This window comes from Sphaeramia orbicularis, chromosome 9 (genome assembly GCF_902148855.1).
Source record: "Sphaeramia orbicularis chromosome 9, fSphaOr1.1, whole genome shotgun sequence".
Lineage (NCBI taxonomy): Eukaryota > Metazoa > Chordata > Actinopteri > Kurtiformes > Apogonidae > Sphaeramia > Sphaeramia orbicularis.
In genome coordinates, this window is record NC_043965.1 from 490,827 (window position 1) to 503,231 (window position 12,405).

At 43.5% G+C, this 12,405-nt stretch overlaps 1 protein-coding gene across 2 annotated transcripts in view; it reads left to right on the forward strand.

The window, feature by feature from the left end:
• The first annotated feature begins 317 nt into the window (after positions 1-317).
• Positions 318-12,405, forward strand: part of LOC115425753 (glutamate receptor ionotropic, NMDA 1-like) — a 47,075-nt gene continuing 34,987 nt past the window's right edge. For both annotated transcript variants that reach the window (XR_003936270.1, XM_030143495.1), the window contains exons 1-6: positions 318-459; positions 1,365-1,462; positions 2,400-2,521; positions 8,061-8,235; positions 9,698-9,848; positions 12,202-12,288. Coding sequence is in view for 1 of the 2 variants with exons in the window: in XM_030143495.1 (XP_029999355.1) it covers positions 421-459; positions 1,365-1,462; positions 2,400-2,521; positions 8,061-8,235; positions 9,698-9,848; positions 12,202-12,288 (672 nt within the window). In the remaining variant the exon portion in view is untranslated. The remainder of the gene's footprint in view (positions 460-1,364; positions 1,463-2,399; positions 2,522-8,060; positions 8,236-9,697; positions 9,849-12,201; positions 12,289-12,405) is intronic.

The following is a 12,405-nucleotide window of genomic DNA, read 5'->3' on the forward strand; positions in this document are numbered from 1 at the left end:
AATAAGATAGAAACAATAAAGAAAAAAAAATGAAAATCCACCATATCTGCATTTGAATAAATGCCTAAAAATATCGAAACAGTACTTTTTAATATCGATACAGTATCATGAAATGAAATATCACAATATGTTGCAGAACCGATATTTTCTACCACCCCTGTTCAGACAGCAGCTCAGTGTTTGTTTGGACGTTTCTAGACAGACGGATGGACGGACAGGTGAACAGACAGTCTGTGGTGTGTTTGCCCCCCCCCCCCCCCCCCCCCGCCCCCACCCCCCCCGGCCTCCTCCACCCTCCTGACTTGAATTGCTGGATGCTTTGCTGGCCCCCGTTGTTCTGACTGTCTATAATCTTCTTCTGTGTCTGCATATTTTCTCTGTGCACATTACCATCAGACTAAAAACAGGAACTATGAAAACATGGACCAACAGAACTTTGACTTCAGGAGAACACCTAAGGTATAAACTTGCATGGTCAAATGATGCACGCCGCCCAACCAATCTCTGAGCTCGCCAAGTAGTAGCCAAACACCAGTCAGCCCCGCCCACCCAGAATTCAACCCGGCTCCAGAGATAGACTCTTATCCTGGTGACGTCGTTTCTCCACCATCTCTTTTCTTTTCTTTTGATTTTTCATGACTCCTGCACACCGGGAATGGGTTCCACTTGCAGAAGCGACGCCCCCCCTCCCCCCCCTCCCCTCTCCCTCTGAGTTTTTCCCATGTGCAGGGTTGCATGCAGCCAGGCTGAGGCTTGGCGCTGTCTGCAGATCTGAGGACACGCCCCCCAGGATCCTCTCACTCCTCCTTTTCGTTTTCTTTTGGGAAATGAACCTCTCTCCTCCCCGCCCTCCTCCTCCTCCTCCTCCTCCTCCTCCTCCTCCTCTTCCTTCTCTTCAGTCGAGTCTTTTTTTTTTAATTTGCGGATGCATCAGCGCTCTCTAACATGCACGTCCCTGATTGGTTGGTTGGTTGGAGTCTTGAAAGCGCCTCAGTTTGCATGTGCCACCACACCACGCACAACTTTTTGCCCCTTCTTTGTATTCAAGCTTCCAGTTTGAGTTGTCTTTCAGTTCAGCAGATCTTTGAACTCCTTTTTCTCTTTTTTTTTTTTTTTTTTGGCCCCGCCCCCCTCCTCCTCCGTGGTAGCGTGGGTGAGAGGGAGCATGGTTGAGGCCGGGGTCACGGGGGTCGGGGCATCGGGGCATCGGGTGGGGTGGGGTGGGGACGTCCTCCTGGTGGTTCAGAGCTAATGATGCCTGTCCTATGATGTTTTGTGTGGTGTTTTGTTCTGCTGTGTCAATGTCCCACCATGTCACCTGTCGCCCTTCGTGGTCACCTGACATCCTGCACGGTGCCGCCCAGGCGGAGAAGGTCCTTCTGTTCAGCCAGGACACCAACCTGACAGCCCTGCTGCTAGAGGCCAAAGACCTGGAGGCCCGAGTCATCATCCTCTCTGCCAGGTCAGTTCATCAGGGGGAACTTTGTGGTTACGGGACTCTACAGGTGGGTATGTAGTCGTAACCTGGTGTCAGGGTCGACGGGTGTTACTCGGTGTTACTTGGCCATCACTTGGTTGTTACTCGGTAGTTGCTCGGTTGTTGTATGCAGTTACTTGGAGGTGTCTTGGTGTGCCTTTGTGTTTCTGGGTGTTTCTTGGTGGTTTTGTGGTGTTACTTTGTGTTACTTGGTTTTTACTTGGCATTTATTGGTGTTGGTTGGGGTTACTTAATGGTTACTTGGTCTTGTCTGGCGTTACTTGGTGGTTGCATGGTACCTTTTTGGTGTTACTTGGTGGATACTTTGTATTTCTAGGTGTTACTTGGTAGCTTATTGATGTTTTTGTGTTTCTTGGTGGTCACATGAGGTTTTTTGGCATTACTTAATGGGTACATGGTATTTTGGTGTTTCTTGGTGAATACTTGGTGATGTTTTTTGGTGTTATTCTGTGATTACATGTATGTCTTGGTGGTTATGTGGTGTTGTTGGGTATTATTTGGTGTTAAATGGCATTTTTAGGTGTTATTTGGAGGGTACTTGGTGTTTCTAGGTGGGGACATGGTATTTTTAGGTGTTTTTCAGAGGGTACTTGAGGTTTCTAGGCAGGGACATGGTTTTGTTAGGTGTTTTTGGAGGGTACTTGGTGTTTCATGGTATTTTTAGGTGTTTTTTGGAAGGTACTTGGTGTTTCATGGTATTTTTAGGTGTTTTTTGGAAGGTACTTGGTGTTTCATGGTATTTTTAGGTGTTTTTTGGAGGGTACTTGGGTGAATGTTATTGGTAGTTCCAGTTGGGTGGTGCTTTGTCGACCACGTTGCTGTAGAACAGATTGTGTTCTGTGTTCTACCCTGGATCGGTGGTGTTTTCAGCTCATACCTGTCTTTACCTGGTGTGTTGCAGTGAGGATGAAGCTGCAGACGTGTACAAAGCCGCCCGTCAGCTCAACATGACGGGCTCGGGGTATGTCTGGCTGGTTGGTGAGCGCGAGATGACGGGCAAAGCTCTGAACGAAGCTCCAGATGGTACGTCCTCTTTCTCCTCCTCTTCCTCCTCCTCTTCCTCTGTTCTATCTGTAGCTCTGCTTCCATCCAGCTCTGGATCAAACCCACTTAATGTTAGCAGCGACGGACCACCTCAAAGACACTGAGACCCAGGGTTTAGAGCTCAGAAGGAACGACTGAAACCCACTGGAATTTAACGAACGTAACACAGCGAAGAGTGAGGAGCTGGTGAACAGTCCGAGATAAAAACCTCCTATAGAACTGTTCACATTTTCATTTAAGCTTTAAAATTTAAAACACTGAAGGAAAATGATTCACAGTTATAACCCCAAAAAGATTAGATTTTGTCTCCTGTATTGATTAAAGTCCACGAGTTATTTGCATCAGTTTATAATAAAGCAGATCATTACATTTCCATTCAATTAGAACCATAACATCACATATGTACGGTGGCCCAGAGGTGCAACAGCCCAAAAAATTACCCACTATAAGAAGAAAAAAAAATGACAGCCCAAAAAATTATCCACTCTAAGAAAAAAAGAGAACAACCAAAAAAATTTTCCACTAGAAGAAAAAAAAATTTTTTTAGGCTGTTCTCTGTTTTTTTCTTATACTGTATAATTGTTTGGGTTGTTGCACCTCAGGGCCACCGTACATATGGGCTGTTGTCAGTGATTTGAATTCCATATATACATATATATGTATGTCTATGTATGTATATATATATATATATATATATATATATATATATATATATATATATATATATATATATATATGTGTGTGTGTATGTGTATATATATGTGTATGTATATATATATATATATATATATATATATATATATATATATATATATATATATATATATGAGCTGTGGCTAGGCGGTGGAGTGTGCAGGCCTGTCTGAGTGTCCACAGGGCTGGATGGAAACATGATGAAGCTCTAATTAATGAAGCTAATCCTCGTCATAGCCAGTTAGCTTCTCAGCGTCCTGGTGTGTTCTTCTCTCTCTGGTTTTCTTCTGACTGGTTGAACGTTTAAACATAAACACCTGTGAACTGCGACATGTTTAAAGGTTCCCAACCGCTCCGTTCTGTTCATTGTAACTGTGGCTTTAAACGTGTCTAACATCTTTTTGTTTTGTTTCATTTCTATAGTGTGTGTCGTCCGCCCGCCCGTCTGCCCGTTAACACACAGTAACTCGCTGCTGTGGGGGAGGGGCTTGGTCAGGGGGGTGGGGCTTGACGGTCTGATGATGGTGGTGGGTGGGTGGGTGGGTGGGAGGGGCTTGTGTGTGTATGTGTGTGTGTGTGTGTGTGTGTGTGTGTGTGTGTGTGTGTGTGTGTGGAGGGTTGACAGAGCTAGTGTTGCCGCGGTAACTGTGACGTGTGTCTGAAAAAACACTGGTAAGATGCCGCCGCTGCTTCCTGTTTCCTGCTTGATGCTTTGCCCTGTTGGTTAAGAGAAGTCCCACCCACTGCAACACAAAGGGGGCGGGGTCTATTACAGTCAGCTGATTACTCAGCCAGCCAGGTGGTGATGACAGAAATATAGATACGATTATTGAATGATGATTGATTAAAACTTCAGTATAGCAGCAAGAAAACAAAGACAGACAGATGCACTAACTTCATCTGAACCCTCTGGTGTCCAGGTGAGTATATTAAACGCACCTTACACTTATGTTATTAAAGGTCAGAGTATTTTATACATTTAGTTTTAGGTCAGAATTCAAAAGTTGTTCATTTTTGCCTGATTTTTAAAAATTCTGATCCATCCACTAAAACCATCCCATAATAAACAGTGTTAAATTCCTACACTAACACCCTTCTACCAAGTGAGTACAAAATACACATTTAACATTTGACCTGGAACTAAAAATAATAATAATATGAACCATCAATGACAGATGACAGGATGAAAAAAACCTAATCCAATTTTTATGTAGAATATTAAAAAATCCAAACAAAGGTTTCAGTGTTTTTTTTGGTTTGTTTCTATTACAAACATGGCTTTGAAAGGGTTAAAAATATGACAGTTCGTGAGTATTTGGTATAATTGTTTATGGCTCAAGTTGATGAAATACAAAAAATGTACCAAAAAAACATTAAAAACAGTGTATGACAAACATTGTGACACTGGTATCCCTCTGTGCATATTATGGGCTGTAGGTGATACCAGAGGGTTTTAATACAGACAATATTACAGTAAAAAAATGACCGAAACAATCTGTGATTTGAACTCTTAAATGTCCTGATGTCGTAAACATCTACAGCCACAGTTTCAGTGTAAATCCTGAATCCACGGCTGTTTCTCATTTATTTACAGATGATCCTTTATCTTAAACATTCTGATATTTTAGGTTTAATTTTCTGTCTGAAACACAGACTTCCTCTTTGAGCTTTGGCTGCTGGGTAATCAGCCCCCTGTCCCGTTGCCGTGGTTACATCCTCACCAAAACAGTCGCTGTACTCTTAGAAATGATGCGTCATTTTTTAACCACACCCCCTTTTCCCAAAAAAAACCTAAAAAATGACCCATAGTTTGGTAAGGAGTGCAGAGCGACGGCGCTCTGACAGACGCTCAGCTGTTCCGTCTCTGCAGCGGGTTGATTCACTTCAGGGAAAACGGTTCAGAGGAAAACCTGGAACATCCACTTCATATGTGTCGCATTGAACCTGTCGTCTCAGCAGCTTTTAAACTATACGTTCACTATTAAAAACCTTGCCTGGCTCTTTTGGCTGCATCTGCTGGGGTTCATCATGTAGTCAATGAACTTTGAGGGTGGTTTTTTTTTGTTTGTTTTACCAAAATTCAGTATCATCGCTTTGTAAAAAAAAAAAAAAAAAGCCACTTAGAAAAAGAAATGATGGTATGATGATGACAGCAGGAAAAAAACAGTAATGTTCATAAAATAAAAAAACTTTATCATAACTATGGGTGTAAGAAAATATCTGTTCTGCAATATATCGTGATATTTCATTTCACAATACTGTATCGATATTAAAAGTACTGTATCAATATTTTTTGGTATTCATTCAAATGCAGATATTGTGGAGGTTCATTTTTGTTTTTTTGTTTTTCTTTTTTGTTTATATTTTATTTATTTATTATTATTATTATTATTATTATTAATAAACACTCTTTTATTAAATACTGTTAGTTCCTTTGTTGGGATTGAACTAAGATAATGTTTGGGTTTTTTTATTATTATTAATTTATTTCGAATATGGAAATGATACAAGCTTCCTGATTGCTACTAATTGACTTCTGTGCACAACATAATATAGAAATTAAAATTCAAGGAAGCAAAAAATAATGATACACACAAAAAGAAAAAGAAAATGTTCTAATGTTAGTTGTGAACTAATAGAATCTGAACATTTGAACAGGATCTGAAACTGTAATGTCTGTAAAACAGAATTTCAGTTTGAACACAGGACCATTTTGTGATAGAACATTAGATCCTGTTGGGATCAAATAAAATGTGTTTAGTATTTGTGCAGATTTCTGCTGGAATTCAATTCAAGGAAATAATCTTTTAAAAAAGAAACAAAACCAATAAAAAAATTGCCTTTTTAACAGTATCATGATATATCGTATGGTGATCCTAGTATTGTGATTTGTATCGTATCACCAGATTCTTGCCGATACACAGCCCTAATGATGATGAGAGCAGGAAAAAAACATTAATGTTAAATAAAAAACTTGATCATAACTCAGTCAAAAGTATGATTTCTGCTGAGACTCAGTGAAAATGATGAGAAAAGTTAAATGTTAACGGAATTAAACCATGTGGCTCCACCTCCTGGTGTTCTGTTAACACTTACCCATAATCCTTAGTGTCGCTCATCCAGGTATTCCCGTTACCTGTGCACAGGTAATATCTGAAACCATTCCCTGAAGTGAAACCGGTGAAGCGGTACTGTGACGTTATGGGCTTGGATTGCTTGTTTTTCTTCACCAGACACTTTACTGTCACATTAGGAGGAAAAAGTTTCTGCGTTGGTGCTTCAGTTAAATCTGAACAGTCGTCTGCTAGCACTGTTAGCATTTGACCTGGAAGTAGACGCAGATTTAAGCAGGTCTTCTATCGGTCTTTAACTCCTGGATGATCTGGTTCGTTGCTTTTCATTGTTCTTTCATCTTAGAGTTAAGTTGGGTTTATCTTTGACTAAAGTAGTTTGCTAACATTTCCCTCCAAAACTGTAGCTGCCTTCAGGTACTAGTTAGCTAATCTAAACTGGTTGTTCCAACTAATCTCAACCAGAATATGCTAGAACTGCTAACCTGCTCCAGTTATTACAAATATTAACTAGCTGTTTTTTTTAATACAGTTCAACTAAAGTTATCATTTTCATTAAACAAACTTAACTGGCTGTTAAGTTGGGGCGGCTGTGGCTCAGGTGGTAGAGCAGGTCGTCCAATAACCGAAGGGTTGGCAGTTCGAATTCCGCTCTGTCCTAGCCAGTCCATTGTGTCCTTGGGCAAGACACTTCACCCTCCCTGCCTCCAGTGCCACCCACACTGGTGTATGAATGTTTGGTGGTGGTCGGAGGGGCCGTAGGCGCAAATTGTCAGCCACGCCTCTGTCAGTCTGCCCCAGGACAACTGTGGATACAAATGTAGTTTACCACCACCAGAGGGAGGATGTGAGAGCAAATGAATAACGGGTTAATAATGTAAAGCGCTTTTGGTGTCCAGAAAGGCGCTATATAAATCCAATCCATTATAACTGAATCTAGTGGCTTTATTGATGTGTTTTAGCTGTAGGAAGTGTATAATTAATGTATAAATAAACTAAAAGTAGCTGTTCCGTTGAATATCATTTAACTAAACATTACATAAATGCTGATATCTTTGAATCTGTTGGTGTCATTTCAGTGTTTTAGTTTGTAGGAGGGAATATTAGTGTTAGCCATCTGTCCATGTAGTTTTAAGAGGAATATGCTAACAGTGCTAATACGTGTTGGCTAATTGTTGTGGTCATCTGTAAGTCAAACAGAATTTGACAAACATTGTGAAGGGAAGGTTGATGAGAGCTAACTCTGCTAACTATCTGTTTGAAATAGTTTTAGCTAGTTTTTTGTAGTTCTGTTTGGGGTAGCCAGCCGTAGTTGACCTCAGGATAGTGTTTTAATGATGCTAACAGTGTTAGCTGCGGCTGTCAGGTCGGCTGAAGGACACGTAGAGACACTTTTCGTCTCAGTGTGACATGTTTCTGCTGCAGGAAAACACCTGAGGCGGTTCATAACGTCGCAGTGAGGCTTCCTGTCCTCAGAGACAAACAGCTGTGATGCTCAGAGTGAACTCCCAGCATGCAGTTTGGCAGTACTGAACACTGACCTGACGCCTGAAGCCCAAGAGTGCGTGTCTAAATTACACTGAACCACCCTTTAATTACTGTTGAATTGAATCTGGAGTGTGAGTGACTTTCTAATTAAGTCTGTGTGAATGGGGTCGGTTTCCTGTTGCCAGCCGCTCTAACTCTACTGTGGTGTGTGTGTTGTGTATCTGTGGGTGTGTGTGTGTTATGTGTGTGTTGTGTTGTGTGTGTAGGCCTGCTGGGCCTCCAGCTGATTAACGGTAAGAATGAATCGGCCCACATCGCCGATGCCGTTGGGGTGGTGGCCCAGTCGCTGCAGGAGCTGTTTGAGAAGGAGAACATCACTGAACCGCCACGAGGCTGCGTCGGAAACACCAACATCTGGAGAACCGGGCCGCTGTTCAAACGGTCAGAACCAGACCCGGGTCAGAGGTCAAAGGTCAGGGCGGGGTTAGTGACAGGGAGGGGTGGGGCTGAGGTGTCCATATAGAGCAGGGATCTCAAACATGCGGCCCAGGGTCCAAATGCGTCCCCCCCAAAGGTTCCAATCCGGCTCCTGGGATGAATTTACAAAGTGCAAAAATTCCACAGTCCAGGCTGTGGAACTCATTTTAGTGTCGGTTCCACATCCAGACCAATCTGATCTACAGTCAAATAATAACAGCAGAAGAACTGACAAAAAAGAATGACTGCAGATTTTCTACTGGGTTTGTTGTGAAAAAAATAATATTACGTATTGTCTATAAATAATGACAACTTCAAATTTTTGTCTTTGTTTTTAGTGCAAAAAATAACATTAAATTATGAAAATATGTACATTTACAAACTATCCTGTAACAATAAAATGTGAATCAACTGAACAAATATGAACAACCTGAAATGTCTAAAGAAAAGTGCTGTTTCTTTGTAGATCTGATCCATAATGCACATGGACAAATGAGAAGTGGAGGCAGAATATTGGTAAAATTGCACTGATTTTTCTCAATAAATTTCAGTTTTTTTCAGGTTATTCACATCTTTTTTGTTTGGATAGTTTATAAAAGTAAGTATTTTCATAATTTAATGGGGTTTTTTGTACTGAAACACAGACAAAAGTTTGCAGTTATCATTATTTATAGGTTATTCTGTTCTTATTTTACTGGTTCGGTCCACTGCAGATCAAATGGAGCTGAATGTGGAACCTGAAAGAACAGGACTTTGAGAGCCCTGATATAGAGGGTTTTACAGATGTGAACATGACGTTAATAAGATATTAGGCTGAAAAGTTTCAGCAATTCTTTTGAACCATTTTACTCATGATGCCTCTGTGTTAAACACTGAGTTTAACAATGGTGTTAGAGTGATTAAATATTTACAAATTAACAGCACGGACAGTGTTATCCATCTGATAAGATCTAAGACACACAAATCTAAACCGCTAAAATTGCAATCTTTTGTAATTGGAAAGTTGTTAGCATTTAGCTAACCCACTCTTCTACAGCTCTGCCCCTTTTCCAAATATGGTCACTTCTGGCTTCATTAAAATCAGGTGATGTCCACTTCCTTTGTTGAGTCTATGTGAGTGGTGGATTATTCAAGACCAGATGAATCTGGATCAGACCGTTAACAGGACTCAGACCTGGAGGACGATGGCGTTTATGTCCATAACCAACTGAGTCTGACACAACTGGGACAAAGACACACACACACACACACACACCCCCCATTTGACCCCCTTCAGTCATATCAGATCCGTTTTATTCGTCTTCTTCAGTTTTTCAGACCGGTTTGAACTCTGACCTGTTTCTGCCTCATTAAACTCTAAAGCTCAGGCTCATATATTCTTGCTTCTTGCTGATTCTGATTTGTGGCTCTCTGATTGGCTCCTCAGGGTGCTGATGTCATCAAAGTACCCCGACGGCCTGACAGGAAGGATCGAGTTTAACGACGACGGCGACCGGCGCTTTGCCACCTACAGCATCCTGAACTACCAGCAGAAGCCGGGGCGCCTCGTCCAGGTCGGAGTCTTCAACGGGTCCCAGGTACAGAAGCAAGCACACCTGAGTACACCTGAGTACGCCTGAGTACACCAGAGTACACCTGGGTACACCAGAGTACACCTGGGTACACCTGGGTACACCAGGGTACACCTGAGTACGCCTGAGTACACCTGAGTACGCCTGAGTACACCTGAGTACGCCTCAGTACGCCTGAGTGCACCAGAGTACACCTGGGTACACCAGAGTACACCTGGGTACACCTGAGTACACCAGGGTACACCAGGGTACACCTGAGTACACCAGAGTACGCCTGAATACACCAGAGTACACCTGAGTACACCAGGGTACACCTGAGTACACCAGGGTACACCAGAGTACACCTGGGTACACCTGAGTACACCTGAGTACACCTGGGTACACCTGAGTACACCAGGGTACACCAGGGTACACCTGAGTACACCAGAGTACACCTGGGTACACCTGAGTACACTAGAGTACACCTGAGTACACCAGGGTACACCTGAGTACACCAGAGTACACCTGAGTACACTAGAATACACCTGAGTACACCAGGGTACACTTGAGTACACCTGAGTACACCCGGGTACACCTGGGTACACCAGGGTACACCTGACTACACCTGGGTACACCTGAGTACACTAGAGTACACCTGAGTACACTAGAGTACACCTGAATACACCAGGGTACACCTGAGTACACCTGAGTACACCAGAGTACACCTGAGTACACAAGAGTACACCTGAGTACACTAGAGGTCACCTGAGTACACCAGGGTACACATGAATACACCAGAGTACACCTGAGTACACCAGGGTACACCTGAGTACACCAGAGTACACCAGAATACACCTGAATACACCTGGGTACACCTGAGCACACCAGGGTACACCTGAGTACACCTGAGTACGCCTGAGTACACCTGAGTACACCTGAATACACCAGAGTACACCTGAGTACACCTGAGTACACCAGGGTACACCAGGGTACACCTGAGTACACCAGAGTACACCTGGGTACACCTGAGTACACTAGAGTACACCTGAGTACACCAGGGTACACCTGAGTACACCAGAGTACACCTGAGTACACTAGAATACACCTGAGTACACCAGGGTACACTTGAGTACACCTGAGTACACCCGGGTACACCTGGGTACACCAGGGTACACCTGACTACACCTGGGTACACCTGAGTACACTAGAGTACACCTGAATACACCAGGGTACACCTGAGTACACCTGAGTACACCAGAGTACACCTGAGTACACTAGAGGTCACCTGAGTACACCAGGGTACACATGAATACACCAGGGTACACCTGAGTACGCCTGAGTACGCCTGAATACACCTGAGTACACCTGAGTGCACCAGAGTACACCTGAGTATGCCTGAGTACACCTGAGTACGCCTCAGTACGCCTGAGTGCACCAGAGTACACCTGGGTACACCAGAGTACACCAGAGTACACCTGGGTACACCTGAGTACACCAGGGTACACCAGGGTACACCTGAGTACACCAGAGTACGCCTGAATACACCAGAGTACACCTGAGTACACCAGGGTACACCTGAGTACACCTGGGTACACCAGAGTACACCTGGGTACACCTGAGTACACCTGAGTACACCTGGGTACACCTGAGTACACCTGAGTACACCTGGGTACACCTGAGTACACCAGGGTACACCTGAGTACACCAGAGTACACCTGGGTACACCTGAGTACACTAGAGTACACCTGAGAACACCAGGGTACACCTGAGTACACCAGAGTACACCTGAGTACACTAGAATACACCTGAGTACACCAGGGTACACCTGAGTACACCTGAGTACACCTGGGTACACCTGGGTACACCTGACTACACCTGGGTACACCTGAGTACACTAGAGTACACCTGAGTACACTAGAGTACATCTGAATACACCAGGGTACACCTGAGTACACCTGAGTACACCAGAGTACACCTGAGTACACCAGAGTACACCTGAGTACACCAGGGTACACATGAATACACCTGAGTACACCAGGGTACACCTGAGTACACCAGAGTACACCAGAGTACACCAGAGTACACCTGAATACACCAGAGTACACCAGAATACACCAGGGTACACCTGAGTACACCAGAGTACACCTGAGTACACCAGGGTACACCTGAGTACACCAGAGTACACCTGAATACACCAGAGTACACCAGAATACACCAGGGTACACCTGGGTACACCAGAGTACACCTGAGTACACCAGAGTACACCTGAGTACACCTGAGTACACCTGAGTACACCCTGGTTGTGTATTTTTCTGTGTTTGTCTGGTTGTTTGGTGGGTTTTCAGAAGTTGACAGGTGTGTGTGTGTGTGTGTGTTTCAGGTGGTGATGAATCCTCAGAGGAAGATCATCTGGCCCGGAGGGGAGACGGAGAAACCAGTGGGATACCAGATGTCGACAAAGCTGAAGGTAGAACCAGCGCAGAACCACTGGGTTCCACTGTCACACCTAAAAATAAACAGCCTTTGAACAGAACCAGGAGCAGCTGGAGCTCCAAATGCTTCAGATTCACATTCATAGAACCTC